This window comes from Erpetoichthys calabaricus, chromosome 6, assembly GCF_900747795.2.
Source record: "Erpetoichthys calabaricus chromosome 6, fErpCal1.3, whole genome shotgun sequence".
In the NCBI taxonomy this organism is placed as follows: domain Eukaryota; kingdom Metazoa; phylum Chordata; class Cladistia; order Polypteriformes; family Polypteridae; genus Erpetoichthys; species Erpetoichthys calabaricus.
The window spans coordinates 177,028,188-177,046,717 of NC_041399.2; the positions used below are offsets into that span (position 1 = coordinate 177,028,188).

The 18,530-nt window shown below is 36.4% G+C and overlaps 1 protein-coding gene across 1 annotated transcript in view; it reads right to left on the reverse strand.

Moving 5' to 3' along the window:
• Nucleotides 1-408: 408 nt before the first annotated feature.
• Nucleotides 409-18,530, reverse strand: part of dync2i1 (dynein 2 intermediate chain 1) — an 89,890-nt gene continuing 71,768 nt past the window's right edge. The window contains exons 19-23 of the mRNA XM_051928790.1: nucleotides 12,249-12,306; nucleotides 9,477-9,570; nucleotides 7,434-7,562; nucleotides 3,703-3,926; nucleotides 409-790 (exon numbers count right to left, since the gene is read on the reverse strand). Of these exons, the coding sequence (XP_051784750.1) occupies nucleotides 619-790; nucleotides 3,703-3,926; nucleotides 7,434-7,562; nucleotides 9,477-9,570; nucleotides 12,249-12,306 (677 nt within the window). The 3' untranslated portion in view covers nucleotides 409-618. The remainder of the gene's footprint in view (nucleotides 791-3,702; nucleotides 3,927-7,433; nucleotides 7,563-9,476; nucleotides 9,571-12,248; nucleotides 12,307-18,530) is intronic.

An 18,530-nucleotide genomic window follows, 5' to 3' on the forward strand; every position in this document is an offset into this window, starting at 1 on the left:
ATCCATGTTTGCTGTGCAAGGCACCTTCTGACTCTATGAATGAATCTTCTTTAAAATAAAAGAAATTAAACTTAGAAAAAAATAATGCACATATTTAATAGTATTGGCCGATCAAAGGTGATGATTACAATTATTTTAAAACAAGAAATATTACAACTGACGACAGTGACAAGTAAATAAAGACAACTATGCACAGTAGTGATCTGAAACAATTATAAATAAATGAAGTCCTAGGAATGAATTATACAAATGTGATAATTACTATGATTTACTTTGCAAATTTAGAGATTATTCTGAGAGAAAAAAAACTTGTTTTCCATTAATATGTTGACTGAACAAAACAGAGATATTTGCCACTTGGTTTTGCCATCAATATAATTGACAATAAAAACGCTGTGTCAGTAATAATGCTGATCATGTTTTGTTTAGTATTTTTAATACTGCATTGGGAGTAATCAGGAAAGTTAAATGAGCTATACAATATCAACAAAGAACAGCTGAATACAATTTATAAATTAAGATACTGTATACAAAAGACAATTTATTTTTATAAAATAAAAACCTAGCTATAAAAATAGAAAAAGCTGTGCAAGAAATCAAAACCATTTCCAGAACTATTCAGCATTCCTCAATTAAAGCTTCATGAAACTTTTTTGCTTCCTGATGTTCTGGCACAGACCATTCTTTGGTTAGGTACTGAATTTCTATTTTTCCAGACTCCTTGGCAAGTGATATTCCGGATAGTGCATTTTGTTTATTTGGATCCCCAAATACAGCCATAGCTGTAATTCTGCAATAGAAAAAAAGAGATAAAAAGAAATTAATATGATAAAATACAAACTTATTAAATGATGATGGAAAAAAAATTGTTTGATATATTTGTAGAGTGGCAAATAGTTTAAATTAAAAATACAGATTTTTAGAAAGATCAATTTGGTGAAACAGTAGTAAACTGCAATAAATTAAATCAATCACTTAAATGGATAATTCACACTGCAACGTATTAAATTTTTTATCATAAAACAGTATTGTACAAAGTGCTAAATGTAGGACAAAAGTTAGTTATTTAATCTAAACATTTTATTTTATTCATGGCAGATATCACAAAGGAATGTACAGTAAGCTATTGTTAAACATATCTGTCTAGCTTTGATGCTGGGTGGTTCGTGTCCTGGGTGAATCCTGCAACACCACACATGATGCCCAGCAAAGACGTTTTTGGAGTGGATTATCACAGTTATTGTCTTTTCTATTTTTGGACGAATAACCAAAAATCAAAGTGATGTACTGAATCTTCACAACCCCAAAAAAAGCATATATCATATATAGGTCATAGAGTTCATTACATTTTTACCAAGAAATTTATATTTTCTCCAAGGCAGTCTTCTTTCAAGAAGTGGTTTATATAAAAATTGAATCTTCTATTTAAATAAAACTAATGTATATAAAGGAGAAAATAGGTTAGTTTATGTTCAAAAACGGTTCATCTACATGGATAATGTGCTTAGTTAAGAAAAAAAAAGTGTATTGACAGTATTAGGGGTTATAATAGTGTATACTCATAACAGTCACACATATTATTATTCTTTTAAAAAAGTTGGTTTCAGTTTTGTTGAGTGTATATGTTGAACTGGTTTGCACAGCTTATGAGACTAATACAGTTTCATTTGAAATCTTAAAATTCATGGGTGATTAACTAATAAATGAGCTAGCCATTTACAAAGATGTACTGTCATCAACTGAACACAAGTATCCTGGTCAGGCTTGTGAATAGCTCAAGTAAAAGAACAGCAGGAGCGTACCCTTTAAAAAGCCCATTACTTATTAAGAGCCAAGCAGCAAGGGTGCAGGTCAGTTTTCCTTATGAAGTATTATACCTACTTTTTTGTTTATTTATTTATTTTTTATTTTTCTACTATATTTAGATTTTAACCTGAAATCTGGCACTACAATAAAAATATCTGACAGGTTGTTGATTGTATTTGTTTCCTCCCAGCGGCTATATAATTCTTCACTAAGCTGTTTGCAATTCCACTGTTTGTCAGTGCATGCCTATGGTCATTTCAGACATTTTTATAATAAGCAACATCTTACTGTTATGATATGCTGATTCTTGGTTTGCCAATTTTAAATATGGCAGTTATAATGTTGTTTGGATGCATAGTTTTTTTTGTTCTTATTGTCTGTCAACCACCTTTAAAATAACTGGTGAACTCAATAGTCAATTTAAATATTTTTACATGTGCTAGCAATACAGTACTTCTCAATTCACTGACAGAAATATTTTTGGTCATTCCTCATGTAAATCTTTAAGTAATTTATCATTGAAAAGCCATGAGGAAAGTGGAAGGCTGTCATTTTAGTTTGTGGGTTGAGAAGATATCAATGACAGTGCAGTTTTCATAGAGATTTTTGATCAGAATATTACCTTTTGTAGCTTTTTTTTTAAATGGACAAATATTTTTATCTGATGGGCACACATTTACATGTCAGATGGAAAACCATCATACATTTATATTGAGAATATTTACCAACAGTTGAAACTAATTAATAAGATCACAATAAAAAATTATGTTTAAAGCCATACACATAAACTTCATACACGCTCTGTACAGAAGGACTCTCACTCATTGGTTCATTGATAACACAGCATTTTCTGGTTAGGTAACAACTAAAATGACTTATTAAAAATGATAAATTTATATGTACTGACTTGATTTGATAGAAGAGAGCAATTCAAAAGGTCAGGTAATCACTGATTTTACCACATTATGAATTTTACAGAAGTATTTATTTTCACTTAAGTTCAGGTCTATATTACTTCTTTGCTGCATACACACAAATAAAAAGGCAGTAACAGGACATCAAGCAAAGCAAAAACTTTAACTTGACATCAACGCACTTATTATCTGCTGCCTGATGATGCCTGATATTACATAATGAAGCACTACTATTTACAGTGAATTCTCTAGTCTGGCATGACACTTGTTTTAATTTGTCTCATGAAAGTGGCATAGATAACTTTAGAAAGCACGTATCAAAAATGTCATCTGTACTTTTCATCTATTGCTTTTTTAATCAGTCTAGAAATATATGTCTAGTCATCACACATTGTACCTTTCATTATAGAAAGTAAACAACTGGAGGAACAGAAATACGAACATTGACGGAATATGCAAACTGTATTCAGAAGGTGACTAGGCCAAGCATCAAGTCATGTTCTCTGAAGCGCCTTGCAAAATGCACTAACCACCGAGTCACCATCCTGCCTTTTCAAAACAAATGACAACATATGCCAGCAGTGCTCCGTGAAAACAATTTCAGTCCATCAGTTTATCTAAATACTCATGTGTTACTCCATGTGCTTGATGCAATAATTATGTCACAACCAGAAACTGCCATGCCATTTTAATGTTGATGTACAAACTAATAATCATCAAACTAATAGATAGATAGATAGATAGATATGAACAACTATCTAATTTTGCATTGATTTACATATGGCCGTATAATCAAAAACACACAGTGTAATGGCACAGGGATATCTAAAAAGAGAAAACCATTCCTCACATTACATTATGACTGATTGTTATGCAATAGGGTAGGTTGCCACAGTTGTAAAGACAACTCAGAATGTTAACTGTTCATGCAACAGAAACCTTATTTTCACCAATGTATCCTGATATCACTTTCAATACCTACTTGTCAGAGTGATTTTTTTCCCTAACTATTGGCTCATAATCCTTGACTAGCAAATCCCATATATAGATATATGAAGCAGAATCCAGAACAAAGAACACTGCTGGTCTTGTGGGTGCCCACTGAATACAAACTATTGATTCCCCATTTGTACTGTAGTTCCATTCCATGATGGGCATCTCAGTCATCACTGAATGTAGTCTTATACTGCCATCTGAGCAGCCTACCTTAAAAGAGAAAAAGAAAACCATGTCACCATATTTTATATTAAATAGCTGCACTCAGCAGAACCATGAAAATCATGTAAATGTCACATTTAACAGTTATGTGCATCAATTTCAACATCAACATGAGGTTTGTAAAGTGATAAATTATTATTTGCTTATGAAAATAATAGTTTTTCACAAAAAAAAAAAAAAGAGTTGATCGGTAAATTGTCCGATCACAAAAAACAATCTTTTCAACTGCTGCTTTTCTAGGTTTTACGGAAATTTAGTTGCCATGTTTCTTTATGCAAGGTAATACAGTAATTGAGCCAGCACAGGTCTTTCTTTTTTTTTTTTTTTTTTTTCAGTGAATTTCCTATATGTAAACAAAGCAAGTAAAAGATTGTTTCACAAAAGACCAACAGATGATGGGAATATTAGCCTTTATATTAAAGAAAGTGGAGTAATAAACTTAGAAAAAAAAAAAAAAAAAATCGGAGAAGTCGTTCAGTGTAGTTAAACAAATGGCAAAAAAAAGCTGCTGGACCATGAGCTTGTTTTAAGTGCCTCAGCTTTTCAATTGGAAAAAAACCCAAAAAAAACTATTTGTGAAAACATAAAGAAAGTGATTTTCTGGAGTATAGCCTCTTTAAACTTCAACATGGACCAGATACAGTGCATCCGCAAAGTATTCACAGCACATCACGTTTTCCACTTTTTGTTATGTTACAGCCTTATTCCAAAATGGATTAAATTCATTTTTTTCCTCAGAATTCTACACACAACACCCCATAATGACAACGTTAAAAAAGTTTACTTAAGATTTTTGGAAATTTATTAAAAATAAAAAAATTGAGACATAAGTATTCACAGCCTTTGCCGTGAAGCTCAAAATTGAGATCAGGTGCATTCTGTTTCCCCTGATCATCCTTGAGATGTTTCTGCAGCTTAATTGGAGTCCACCTGTGGTAAATTCTGTTGATTGGACATGATTTGGAAAGGCACACACCTGTCTATATAAGGTCCCACAGTTGACAGTTCATGTCAGAGCACAAACCAAGCATGAAGTCAAAGGAATTGTCTGTAGACCTCCGAGACAGGATTGTCTCGAGGCACAAATCTGAGTAAGGTTACAGAAAAATTTCTGCTGCTTTGAAGGTCCCAATGAGCACAGTGGCCTCCATTATCCGTATGTGGAAGAAGTTCAAAACCACCAGGACTCTTCCTAGAGCTGACCGGCCATCTAAACTGAGCGATCGAGGGAGAAGGGCCTTAGTCAGGGAGGTGACCAAGAACCCGATGGTCACTCTGTCAGAGCTCCTGAGGTCCTCTGTGAAGAAAGGAGAACCTTCCAGAAGGACAACCATCTCTGCAGCAATCCACCAATCAGGCCTGTATGGTAGAGTGGTCAGACGGAAGCCACTAGTTAGTAAAAGGCACATGGCAGCCCACCTGGAGTTTGCCAAAAGGCACCTGAAGGACTCTCAGACCATGAGAAAGAAAATTCTCTGGTCTGATGAGACAAAGATTGAACTCTTTGGTGTGAATACCAGGCGTCATGTTTGGAGGAAACCAGGCACTGCTCATCACCAGGCCAATACCATCCCTACAGTGAAGCATGGTGGTAGCAGCATCATGCTGTGGGGATGTTTTTCAGCGGCAGGGACTGGGAGACTAGTCAGGATAAAGGGAAAGATGACTGCAGCAATGTACAGAGACATCCTGGATGAAAACCTGCTCCAGAGCACTCTTGACCTCAGACTGGGGCGATGGTTCATCTTTCAGCAGGGCAACGACCCTAAGCACACAGCCAAGATATCAAAGGAGTGGCTTCAGGACAACTCTGTGAATGTCCTTGAGTGGCCCAGCCAGAGCCCAGACTTGAATCCGATTGAACATCTCTGGAGAGATCTTAAAATGGCTGTGCACCGACGCTTCCCATCCAACCTGATGGAGCTTGAGAGGTGCTGCAAAGAGGAATGGGCGAAACTGGCCAAGGATAGGTGTGCAAAGCTTGTGGCATCATATTCAAAAAGACTTGAGGCTGTAATTGCTGCCAAAGCTGCATCAACAAAGTATTGAGCAAAGGCTGTGAATACTTATGTACATGGGATTTCTGAGTTTTTTATTTTTAATAAATTTGCAAAAAGCTCAAGTAACCTTTTTCACGTTGTCATTATAGGGTGTTGTGTGTAGAATTCCGAGGAAAAAAATGAATTTAATCCATTTTGGAATAAGGCTGTAACATAACAAAATGTGGAAAAAGTGAAGCGCTGTGAATACTTTCCAGATGCACTGCAGAAGTAAAAATAAGGAAAACCATTTTCTGTGTATAAACCACAAAGAAAAAGGGACACATGGGGTGTATGCAAAAGTATAACACATACAAAATAACAAATGAATATCGAAAAATTGTTTTGGTTCCAAAATCCAAACCCATGAAGCTACAAGGTCATAGGACCTTGTGGTGGTCTAAAATGTTCCTCTATCTCTTAGCCCTGGGATCCCACTAAATGTGTAGACAATTGGGTTTGAAAATACAGTAGCTTGTGAAATTAATTTGGCTTCCATGGTGCTTCTAAATGTGCTAACCTCCACTGTGTATTACCTGCCTAAGTTCTCCAAGCTATAGGGTATTTATTGTAAAGTAAATGATAATTGCCACCAGTAATTGACCCATTAAGACATTTTATGGCCATCTGCTTTCCTGTGCCAGAGGAATGTCAGTACAGACTGTGCTTCCAGGACTCGGCTGCTCAGGCTAGTCACTGCAACTCTCAATGGCCAGGCTTTAGCTTATGTTTCTTATGAATTACTCTGTTTGTACCTGAATTAGGATCCCATCCCAAAGGCGGAACTATCACACCTTCTGCGGGTCATTTCTCAACATGTAGTGTTAAATTTCTTTGCAACAGATGCTATACATTTAGTAAAATCACAGACTATATTTTATGAAATACTGTATATCCATGGCATTCGAAATGATTAATACTTCCTAGGTTTTCTAAAACCTCTTACAGTATCATTGTTAAGATCTAAATATATGGGTATGATTTACAAAAACACTTAATGTTGACTTTGTTAAACCCATATGATGCTAGTTTCATGTCATGTACATTCAAGACAAGAGTGCCAAGGAAGGCTGTTCCACCTAAATAACATGCCTATTTTTAACTAGAAGTTGAACATCGCACATTGAAACTATTCAAACTTGGCCAAAACCACTAATGATAATCCTAATCTGATGTTCAGTCTAAATATATACAATGTTTAATATGTTTTACAGACTGACTACTTGATGAATTATGTAACCAAGAATGATGAAAACAGAGGCTTCTTCTGTCCTCTATTTCCCCACCAAACTTTTACCAATACTGAAAGCATTTCCTCAATAACAACAAGTTCCTTGTCTGTATTATTCAGTGTGACTTATTTTCTTGATCATTAAAACCTTGGAAGATATAACATTTATCATAACAAATCCAAATAGGTATTATAAAAGTATCAATGCAGAATATTTTAACTTACCAAAAATATGGTTTCTTCAAAAGAAGAGAATTCAAGTGAGGTAACAGAGGCTGGCTTCACGCCAGACTGAGACTTGTAAAACCTCTGAGGTACATGTAATCCATGCCTCGTACCATGATTTACTAAACTCTGCAAACAAATAATACTTTTAATTATTTTCAAAGAAATTATGAAATTGGATGACATTGTTGCATAGTAGTCAGCACTGTAGTTCAAGAAGTGAGTTCAAATCTCTTGTTATTGGTCATTATTACATTTCAATGACATGTTACGTTCATCAGTGAATTTAAATTTGCCTGGTTAGAGCAACTTAGTGTGGTCTGTGATGGCCTGCAGTTCTGTCCAGGTTTGGTTCCTGCCTTGTGCCAGAACCTTCCCCGAAGAGACTTCAACTTCCCTGGGACCCCTAAGCTGAACTAAGTGCACTTGAAATAAAAAGATAGATGAAATTAATTAATTCCAGAGTTAATAAATCATAAACCTCAGCAGAACAACAAATGATTTCAAAGGCAATAAAAGCAACATCAAAATTAATTCTTGTCATCAAATTCTTATTCTTAAAAATGTTTGTGGTGAGGTAAATTTTCCCCAGCAAATGCAATACAGCTTAGGCCAACATGGGACCAATCTGAAACTGGCTACCAACAACTACAGGGAAGCAACCATTTTAATTAACTTGACTTGTGGATGTATGGATCCAGGTATCAAGTCAGAACAAAAATGAGATTTATTTAAAAACAAAGTTAAAAATTTTCTTGATGAATAGTCAAGGGTCAAATGTGTAACATAAATACATTTAAATATTGTTTGATGTAGATTAAATGGTGGTACACTACCACATATTTCTTGGGTAATAACAAAGATTGAAGGCGGCAAAACACATAATTAAGCTTTTAGTTAAACAATTATAACACACTTGATACTTTGGTAACAAGAAACCTTGTGTGAATGATATCCCTACAATGACTTTTACAAAAATGTAATCAAAGTCTTTAAAACTATAAAATAGACAGAACAATTGTTGGAACAACACACAATTAAAGGAAAGTTTTTATTAATCTGTTAGCCCTTATTCATTTTATCATTCCTTTTCATTGAAGCCTACCAGGCAAAGGAGCTCATACAGTGATTCTACAATTTGTACCTTGGCCACTTTAGAAGCTGCTACATTTAAATCTGATGAAATACACTTCCTGTGAGATGCTGACTTGACATAAATTTCCTTTTATTTACAAGTGTCCTCAGATTCCATCCACTGTTAACCATGGTTGACATTACAGGGTAGAAGGGAGGCAGAACTCACCTTGGCAAAATAGGATATATAGCAGGTACTAATCCTGGATGGGATATCTATCCATTGTAAGATGTATTCCAACACATATCTTTGGGATTCACTAGATAAACTAAAAGTACTTGGAAAAAACCTACATGACTTCAGACAGTGATGAGACTATCAATTGAACATAGGTCCCTGGAACTGGTGGTAGCAGCTTTTAACCACTAGGACACTGTGCCTCCCTAGTTATTAATATGATGTAATTAAATTCTAATTAGACATGTTTACAAATCACACAAAAAACATGACAGTAGGAAATAGTACAACATATCTGCCATAAAACATATTTGCCATAAAAACATAAAAGTTCAAAATTATGCACTAGGGTTGGTAGGTATTTCCCTTTGCAGTTTCTCTGGTAGTTATAATTTTAACATTCATAACTGAATTGCACGATTATTCGATCATCATGGGTTGAATGGATATGTCATTATTTATGCTACTCTTTACAAGAACATCTTCAGTTTTCATTAATATTTACATGTAATGGAGGCTGTGATTTCCTCATTCTAAAATTTTAAAATTAACATTAATTTAGTTCTGAAACTCCATACTACATTTCATTCATGCAGAAAAGAGTACACATTTTAGAGGCTAAGAAAATACTTAGAAGTTACCATGAGTAGTATTGTTTAACCCCTTGAAATAACACCATTATAAAACATACAGTATATAACGTAAGCATAACTGATTTACGCTTTACTTACCATTTCAGTTCCGATAAGAAATTGATTATTATCAGAAGGTAGAAATTTAAGAGTAACTGCCTGGGAGACCTGCAGTGATTTTCTCTGGAGAGAGCTGGTTAAATTAAAAGTAAAGAATGGTAGAGTTACAACAAGCTTCTTTTTGGTTCTCTCTGAATAATTTTCTAAGTACCTGATAAGAAAGGTTTGCTCTTATAAGGCCGATGTTAACAAAAATAAAACTAACAAGTGCTTTCTTAAAAGACGGCACTAAGCTCTATTAGTTAGACATAACCAGAGTACAACATGTTTTGAAGTGACAGTACATGGTTAATCTTATGCAAAATAACTAAATTATATACTTTAACTTTGCTACAAATAAAACAAAAAGGCATATATACCTACATACAATACAATTTAATGGAAATTCTTTTTTTTGTGTCCAGGTACAATTGAATTGATTTCAAAATACAGCCAACACATTATTAATATTGTAGATTGGACCTTACTGCTTGAAATAATCTATTTATTATTTGTGTATGATGTGAAAGCCGCATTTTCAGCAGCCAATATTCCAATGTAATAATGGTAAACTTTCGTAGCTCATCCTTAATCAGACATGTTTAAATGCTAATTGGTTGCTAGAGAAACCTTTGTAATTGTGTTAGCACAGCTAACACCTGTTATTCTGTTCAATAAAGCAAGTACATTGTCTTTCATTGGATCGTAAGGTACTTGCAATCCTAAAGTTCAGTTCAGGGTTCAATAACAGTCAAAACAGCTTTCTCAAGTAAATACATCAGAGTCTATAGTTTGCAACACAGGTGCCTTACTGGTTCTCAGTTGGCTGCTTCTTTAAATTGTACATATCAAATATCGGTATCATCTCCAACAGTGAAAAGACAACTCTGTGATGCTAGCCTTACAGGCAAAATTTCAAAGAAAAAGCAATATACAGAATGAAACTGGCAAATAAAAAGAAAAGGTTAAAGTGAACAAAAGTTTGGGAATCACACAGAAATTTACAGTTCAATGCCTATGTTGTCCATTTCAACTGTTGCAGATGACACTGGTATTTGGTGTGTACTATTTAAAGAAGCAGCTAACCCAGGACCTTTTTGTCAAACTACAGGCTCTGATGCCCTTATCCTCTTGTGCACATGGGCCTTCCACTTCTTTTTCTGTCTTGGTTTGATCCAGTCTTCCCTCTTCTCTCAAGACAGCAGTGAAAATATATGTATGAAATCTTCAGTTTCGTGGCAATTTACCACATGAAATAACCTTCATTTCACAAAACAAAAACAGACTGACATATTGTGGCCATTTATGAACCCAATATTAAACTTTAGGAATGCTAGTCCCTTGCAACCCAAGGAAAGACAATATACTTGCTTTATAGAAACATAATAACAGGTTTCAGTTGTGCTAGAGATTTTAATAATAACCAATTAGCATTTGAATATGATTAATTCAGGATGACCTAAGACAGTTTACCATTAGGACATTAAAGTAATGGCTGCTGTAATCATATGGAAATAATAATTTCAGTAGAGACCCATTTGCAACATTAATAAAGTGTTGTCTATATTATAAAATCAATTATTATACCTTGATAAAAAAGTATCAATTTCTGTCAAAAACATGAAAATATCTGGGCAATTCAAAACATTTGAATGTCAGTATACAAACATATAGTGTACATTGGTGTTAAAAAGAATGTACACTCTCTTTCATTTTTATGGTTTTACATATCAGGAGGCACCTAACAATCCCCCATTAACCTTCACACACTACAATGACATAAATCTAACCCCAGGTGACAAAAAAAATCATCATTTTTTGTATATTAAAAAATAAGCCAAAAATGCCCTTTTATATATGAAAATGTAAGTATATCCATCTTGCTTCTATATCATTTAAGAATTCAATTCAAGTCAGGTGCTGTCTCTTGCCAGAGCTCTCTATATCTGCAAGCAGTGTATACACCAATATCCTGGATACATTTGTTGTCCTTTAGCATCAACTAGATTTGCTCTTATCTCACAGCTGTGACTCAAAAAGGTGCTCTGTCATTTCCAGCATGTTTTTTTTCTGGTTTTTGAAAGTTGTCTGCAGAATTTACACCACAATGATGTCAAACAGCAAATATTTTATAATCAGTTCATCTATATACTGTAGAATTAGAATTGACTCAGGTAAAGATTTAAAGTTCCAACTCTGACAGTGAAAAAATTAAAATTACAGGCACAAATGGATCTAGAATGAAGGCTCACTAGCACTAACTAATAAATAATGGGAGGTACAAAAACAGAATACTGGTGGATGAAATTAAAAGTGTGATTCTTTGGTGGGAAATTCACTCCACTGGACAAACTTCTATAAAATAGGTAGGTATAATGCAGCAATGCTTTATTTGATAGTCTGTGGTTTATTATTCAAAATAAATGCACTATTTTGAAATTCTGTTTGATTGAATGCTAAGATATATGTACCATATCTGAACATAAAATAAAAATTAATAGTCCAAAAGATCAGAAATACACTGCAAGACATCTAAACAGATGTAATAATCACATTTTTTAACTCCTGAAATCCACAAAATCCAAATTACATTTCTATATTATTTATATAATTAAGCTTAAAAAAAGTTGGTTTGTATTGAGGTACCAAAATAAATAATATTACACTGTGATATTAATTAAACATACATTTTTTTTTACCATTTTTCAAAAGGATATTAAGGGTTTTGCAAAAAAAAAAAACAGTGCATGAATATAAAGGGTATAAACCTGCCTGTTTATTAAAATAGAGGAACTGTGGAGAAGCTTTATCTTGCCACCTGGTCTCAGGCCTATAAAAAAAAAGGAACAATGAACTTTTCAATTTATTTTTATATAGTGCAATTTTGATTTACAAGTCTAGAGTGGTGGACAAATGAAGAAATATGCATTAAAATAAAACACAAAAATAAAAAATATTCTAGTATGCAATCATAATATTAGACAGCTTTAGAGTGTATTTTGTATCAGTTTTCTTGTTTGTTTTTTGTTTTGTCTTATATGAAAGAACTTCATCATAAATCATGTTAATATAAAATATTCTTTATGCTTTTTTTAAACCTAAGGCCTGAATTTATTCCACACTGAAATTGATATACTATTAGTTAATCAAGGTCAGAAATAGATGTCTGTAGCCCTTTATTTACCATTTAACCACAAGTGCACCTTGTTGTATTCCAAAGAAAAGGAAAAATGTATAGTAACCTAGAGTGACCTAAAATACTTTCTACAATAACTGTTGTGATGTACGAGATGATTGATATATATACGTATCGAGAATGTTACTGAAAAATGTAAAAAATAAATAAATAAATAAATAAAAAGAAGTATTTTATATTTGTTTTACATTAATACGGCAGTCAAGGTTATTGTCAATATACTTTATAATTGCTAATTTCCCTTTAAATTTAAAAGTTGATTCTAATCCTTCATCTATTTTGTTAATCATTAAATTCATTCAGAACAGGGCAACTCCAGGAGCAGCATGGCTAATATTTCACCTTTACTTATATATACAATGTTTAAACCTATCTTAGGTGTCTTTAAATGCATCCTCAAATATAGCTGGAATGTTTTTGTTTTTTTTCATAATTTTGACTATAACAGATATCAGTGCCTGAAATAATGCTACAATTACAGCTATAACCAAAGATGAACTTATAATACTTGTGTTATTCATATCAATATGCTTGCGCTGACTGTCATTTATGCTTTTATTTCTTTGACTTATGATTTATAGTTAACATTTATTTCATGTAGCATCTTGTACTTTAAGAATAACCCAAAGTATATTGTAATCTATACTAATAAAAGGCAAAGCCCTCACTGACTCACTCACTGACTGTTTCACTCACTCATCACTAATTCTCCAACTTCCCGTGTAGGTGGAAGGCTGAAATTTGGCAGGCTCATTCCTTACAGCTTACTTACAAAAGTTAGGCAGGTTTCATTTCGAAATTCTACGTGTAATGGTCATAACTGGAACCTCTTTTTTGTCCATATACTGTAATAGAGTGCACCTCCATGGCCGTGGGAGGCGGAGTTGCGTATTGCGTCATCACGCCACCCACGCAATCATGTGAACTGACTGTGAATGCAGTACGTACAAAACAAGGAAGAGCCCCAAAGAGTGCTGAAGAAAACATTCATTACACAATTGAGAAGGCAGCGAAACAATAAGAAGCGAGCGAGTGACGCATACAAGCATATTCATAAGTGCAGCTACTGCGGAAACAAAGCACGGTGTAAACCGTAAGTTTAAATTAAGTTTACAGAAACGCTCCCGCTGCCGTTTGCAATACCATATTCGCGACATACAAGTTTAATGAGAAGACACGAGGTATAAACGAGACTTTGGATCACAAGAGCCCCAAAGAGCGCTGAAGAAAACATTCATTACACAATTGAGAAGGCAGCGAAACAATAAGAAGCGAGCGAGTGACGCATACAAGCATATTCATAAGTGCAGCTACTGCGGAAACAAAGCACGGTGTAAACCGTAAGTTTAAATTAAGTTTATAGAAACGCTCCCGCTGCCATTTGCAATACCATATTCGCGACAAGTTTAATGAGAAGACACGAGGTATAAACGAGACTTTGGATCACTTTGTAATGGAGTTAAAATTGCTGTAGCGAGAAACTTTTAAGTGCCGGGTCTTAGCTAACATTAAATAAAGCCGTGGACATCGCACTAGCTCAGGCTCCTTCCCCTTCAGAGAGGTGACATTCCATGTCCCAAGAGCCAGTTTCTGTAGCCGAGGATCGGACCGCCAAGGTCCCCGCCTTCGGCCACCACCCAACTCACACTGCACCTGACCTCCTTGGCCCCTCCCATAAGTGGTGAGCCCATGGGAAGGGGGACCCACGTTGCCTCTTCGGGCTGTGCCCGGCCGAGCCCCATGGGTGTAGGCCCGGCCACCAGGCGCTCGCCATCGAGCCCCACCTCCAGGCCTGGCTCCAGAGTGGGGCCCCGGTGACCCGCGTCCGGGCAAGGGAAAACGCCGTCCAAAATTGTTTTTCTTCATAGGAGGTTTGTTTAACCGCTCTTTGTCTCATCCCTCACCTAGGACCAGTTTGCCTTGGGTGGTCCTACCAGGGGCATAAAGCCCCGGACAACAGAGCTCCTAGGATCATTGGGACACGCCCGGAGTTCCTCAAGGCTCTGGATGTTGTAGGACTGTCTTGGCTGACACGCCTCTGCAACATCGCATGGACATCAGGGACAGTGCCTCTGGATTGGCAGACCGGGGTGGTGGTCCCCCTCTTTAAGAAGGGGGATCGGAGGGTGTGTTCCAACTACAGAGGGATCACACTCCTCAGCCTCCCTGGAAAAGTCTATTCAGGGGTCCTGGAGAGGAGGGTCCGTCGGATAGTCGCGCATCGGATTCAGGAGGAACAGTGTGGTTTTCGTCCTGGTCGCGGAACAGTGGACCAGCTCTATACCCTTAGCAGGGTCCTGGAGGGTGCATGGGAGTTTGCCCAACCAGTCTACATGTGTTTTGTGGACTTGGAAAAGGCATTCGACCGTGTTCCTCGGGGAATCCTGTGGGGGGTACTCCGAGAGTATGGGGTACCGGCCCCCCTTATAAGGGCTGTTCAGTCCCTGTACGATCGGTGCCAGAGCTTGGTCCACATTGCCGGCAGTAAGTCGAACCCGTTTCCAGTGAGAGTTGGACTCCGCCAGGGCTGCCCTTTGTCACCGATTCTGTTCATAACTTTTATGGACAGAATTTCTAGGCGCAGCCAGGGCGTTGAGGGGGTCCGGTTTGGTGGGCTCAGGATTGGGTCACTGCTTTTTGCAGATGATGTTGTCCTGTTTGCTTCATTAGGCCGTGATCTTCAGCTCTCTCTGGATCGGTTCGCAGCCGAGTGTGAAGCGGCTGGGATGAGAATCAGCATCTCCAAATCTGAGACCATGGTCCTCAGCCGGAAAAGGGTGGAGTGCCCTCTCAGGGTTGGTAGCGAGATCCTGCCCCAAGTGGAGGAGTTCAAGTATCTCGGGGTGAGGGAAGAATGGAGCGTGAGATCGACAGGCGGATCGGTGCGGCATCCGCAGTAATGCGGGCGCTGCATCGGTCTGTCGTGGTGAAAAATGAGCTGAGCCACAAGGCGAAGCTCTCAATTTACCAGTCGATCTATGTTCCTACCCTCACCTATGGTCATGAGCTATGGGTAGTGACCGAAAGAACGAGATCGCGAATACAAGCGGCTGAAATGAGTTTCCTCCGCAGGGTGTCTGGGCTTTCCCTTAAAGATAGGGTGAAAAGCTCAGTCATCCGGGAGGGGCTCAGAGTAGAGCCGCTGCTCCTCCGCATCGAGAAGAGTCAGATGAGGTGGCTCGGGCATCTGATCAGGATGCCTCCTGGACGCCTCCCTGGTGAGGTGTTCCGGGCACGTCTAACCGGGAGGAGGCCCCGGGGAAGACCCAGGACACGCTGGAGGGACTATGTCTCTCGACTGGCCTGGGAACGCCTTGGGATTCTCCCAGAAGAGCTAGAAGAAGTGGCCGGGGAGAGGGAAGTCTGGGCATCTCTGCTCAAGCTGCTGCCCCCGCGACCCGACCTCGGATAAGTGGGAGACAATGGATGGATGGATGGACATCGCAACATCACACAAGAGAGCGGCTCACATGAACATATGAAGCGACTGACGCATACAGACATATTCATAAGTGCAGGTACTTCGGAAACAAAGCACCATGTAAACGTAAAGTTTAAATTAAGTTCATAGACCTACAAAAGGTTGCCATTGATTTGAGGCAAGATTGCTTTTCTCTTGTACAACTATACGTTGCATTCTCAACAGTAAGCTTGCACAGCTTGGTCATATTACAACCGGAGTGCTGAACTGACAACGTGGTATACAAAGAGAACTATAACAATCCTAATAAATGAACAAAAAAACAGCGGAGAACCCGTGGATTAAATAAAAAGGCTGCTTCCTTGGTGAAGCAAGGAAAAAGGAAGACCTTATATAGCGTTCGTTTATAAAACAGCGGAAAAGCTGTGTAAAGGCTGCTTCACAAAAAAACAGCAGAGCGCCTTATATGAGCAGGCAGTCAGCTAAAGAAGGGAATCAATAAATAACTATAATTGTAATAAACAAACAAAAAATAGCGGAGAATCCGCGGACTACATAAAGGAAATGGGTACCTGAACAGAAAAGTGAGTCTCAAATAGCTACACAATAACTATAACAATCGTAATAAACGAACAATAAAAGAATACACAACCGCTAAGCAAGGAGAAAGGACGGCCTTATATGGTGTTCGTTTATAAAACAGCGGAGAGGCTGTATAAAGGCAGCTTCACAAAAAAACAGATCCTTAACAAATTGTTATTGGTATATTTTCCCTCAATTTAAAAAGGTTTTCTTTTCTTCTTAATAAAAATTTAAAAGCAGTACTTCGACGCTGCAAAGCGCAGGGATTTGGCTCTATATATATATATAAATATATATATATATATGTAGATATGTGTATATATATATATATATATATATATATATATATATATATATATAAATATATATATATGTAGATATGTATATATATATATATATATATATATATATATATATATATATATATGTGAATGTATGTATGTATATATGTATGTCTATATGTATATATATATATATATATATATATATATATATGTAGATATATATATATATATATATATATATATATATATATATATATATATATATATATATATATGTAGATATGTAAATATGTATATGTATATATATGTGTCTGTATGTGTGTATATATATGTATGTATGTATGTATGTGTGTATATATATATATATGTGTATGTATGTATGTATGTGTATATGTATATACTGTATGTATATGTGTGTGTGTATGTATGTGTATATGTATGTGTATATATATGTTGATATGTGTATGTGTAGATATGTATATATATGTATATTTGTATATGTATATATATGTTTACATAACCTCTTTAACACACTACTTCTCCGCTGCGAAGCGCGGGTATTTTGCTAGTTCACATTATATAATACAAATTAACTAAACCATCACAGCACATATACCTGTTGGATTTCTCCATTTTTAACAATGACAATAAGTAAAATTATGTTATCTGTGGTGTGACATATTTTCTAATCATTTAGTTATTTAATGGTATTTTGATTAATGTAAATTATAACATTTTCTAATTTTCTTAAACATGAAAGGGGCTATATAAACAAATATTTAATTATTGTTACTGTCCACTGTGGGACATCCCTAAGCAGCCCTATCCATAATGTGTATGTGTATGTGTGTGTGTGTACACAACAGCCATCCCATTTTATACACTACTTACTACCTGTATGGACTACATCTCTCTACTATAAAAAAAAAAATCTTACGACGATACAAGACTTTTTTTCCTGTGACAAGACGTAATCTTTTGAAGAGAGAAATTTTGAAAAGAGACAGAGAGACACTTTCACATCCCGCAAGACAGGCACGTCACGTCATACTTACAACCTTTGGAAGCAAGTCCCCGTGATACACATGCAGAGCAGGTTAGAGATAATAGAAGTAGGAAAATTGGAAAGTCTTACAAAAATGAGAGTAAACATTGCATTAGCGCAAACAAATGGAAAGCATTACCCAGTGAAATAACAGAACAGTTAAAAGAGATCGAATAGTGTTTGAGGATGTCTGGAGATGAGAGACAAGGCAGTGAGACAAAAGGACAGGTGCTGTACAGGCTTTTAAACATTCTAAGCGGCACACAAATTGCTGATTACGTGGCACGGCAGCAGCAGCAAGCCAGCAGCTAATCGAGGAAAGAGGAGGTAAAAAAAACAACTGCTATTTGTTTCCCATTGTATCACCGTTTAAGAGGGGTTTCAGAGGAGCGACTGTGTCTCCTTGGGGAGTGTTCAGCCCCCCTCTTCACAACGGCGTGTAGCTCTGGCAGGGGGGAGGGGGTGGCTTTAGGGTTGGCGAGCGAAGGGAGCAAGATTTAATATTTAAATTTTCAATACTATAACT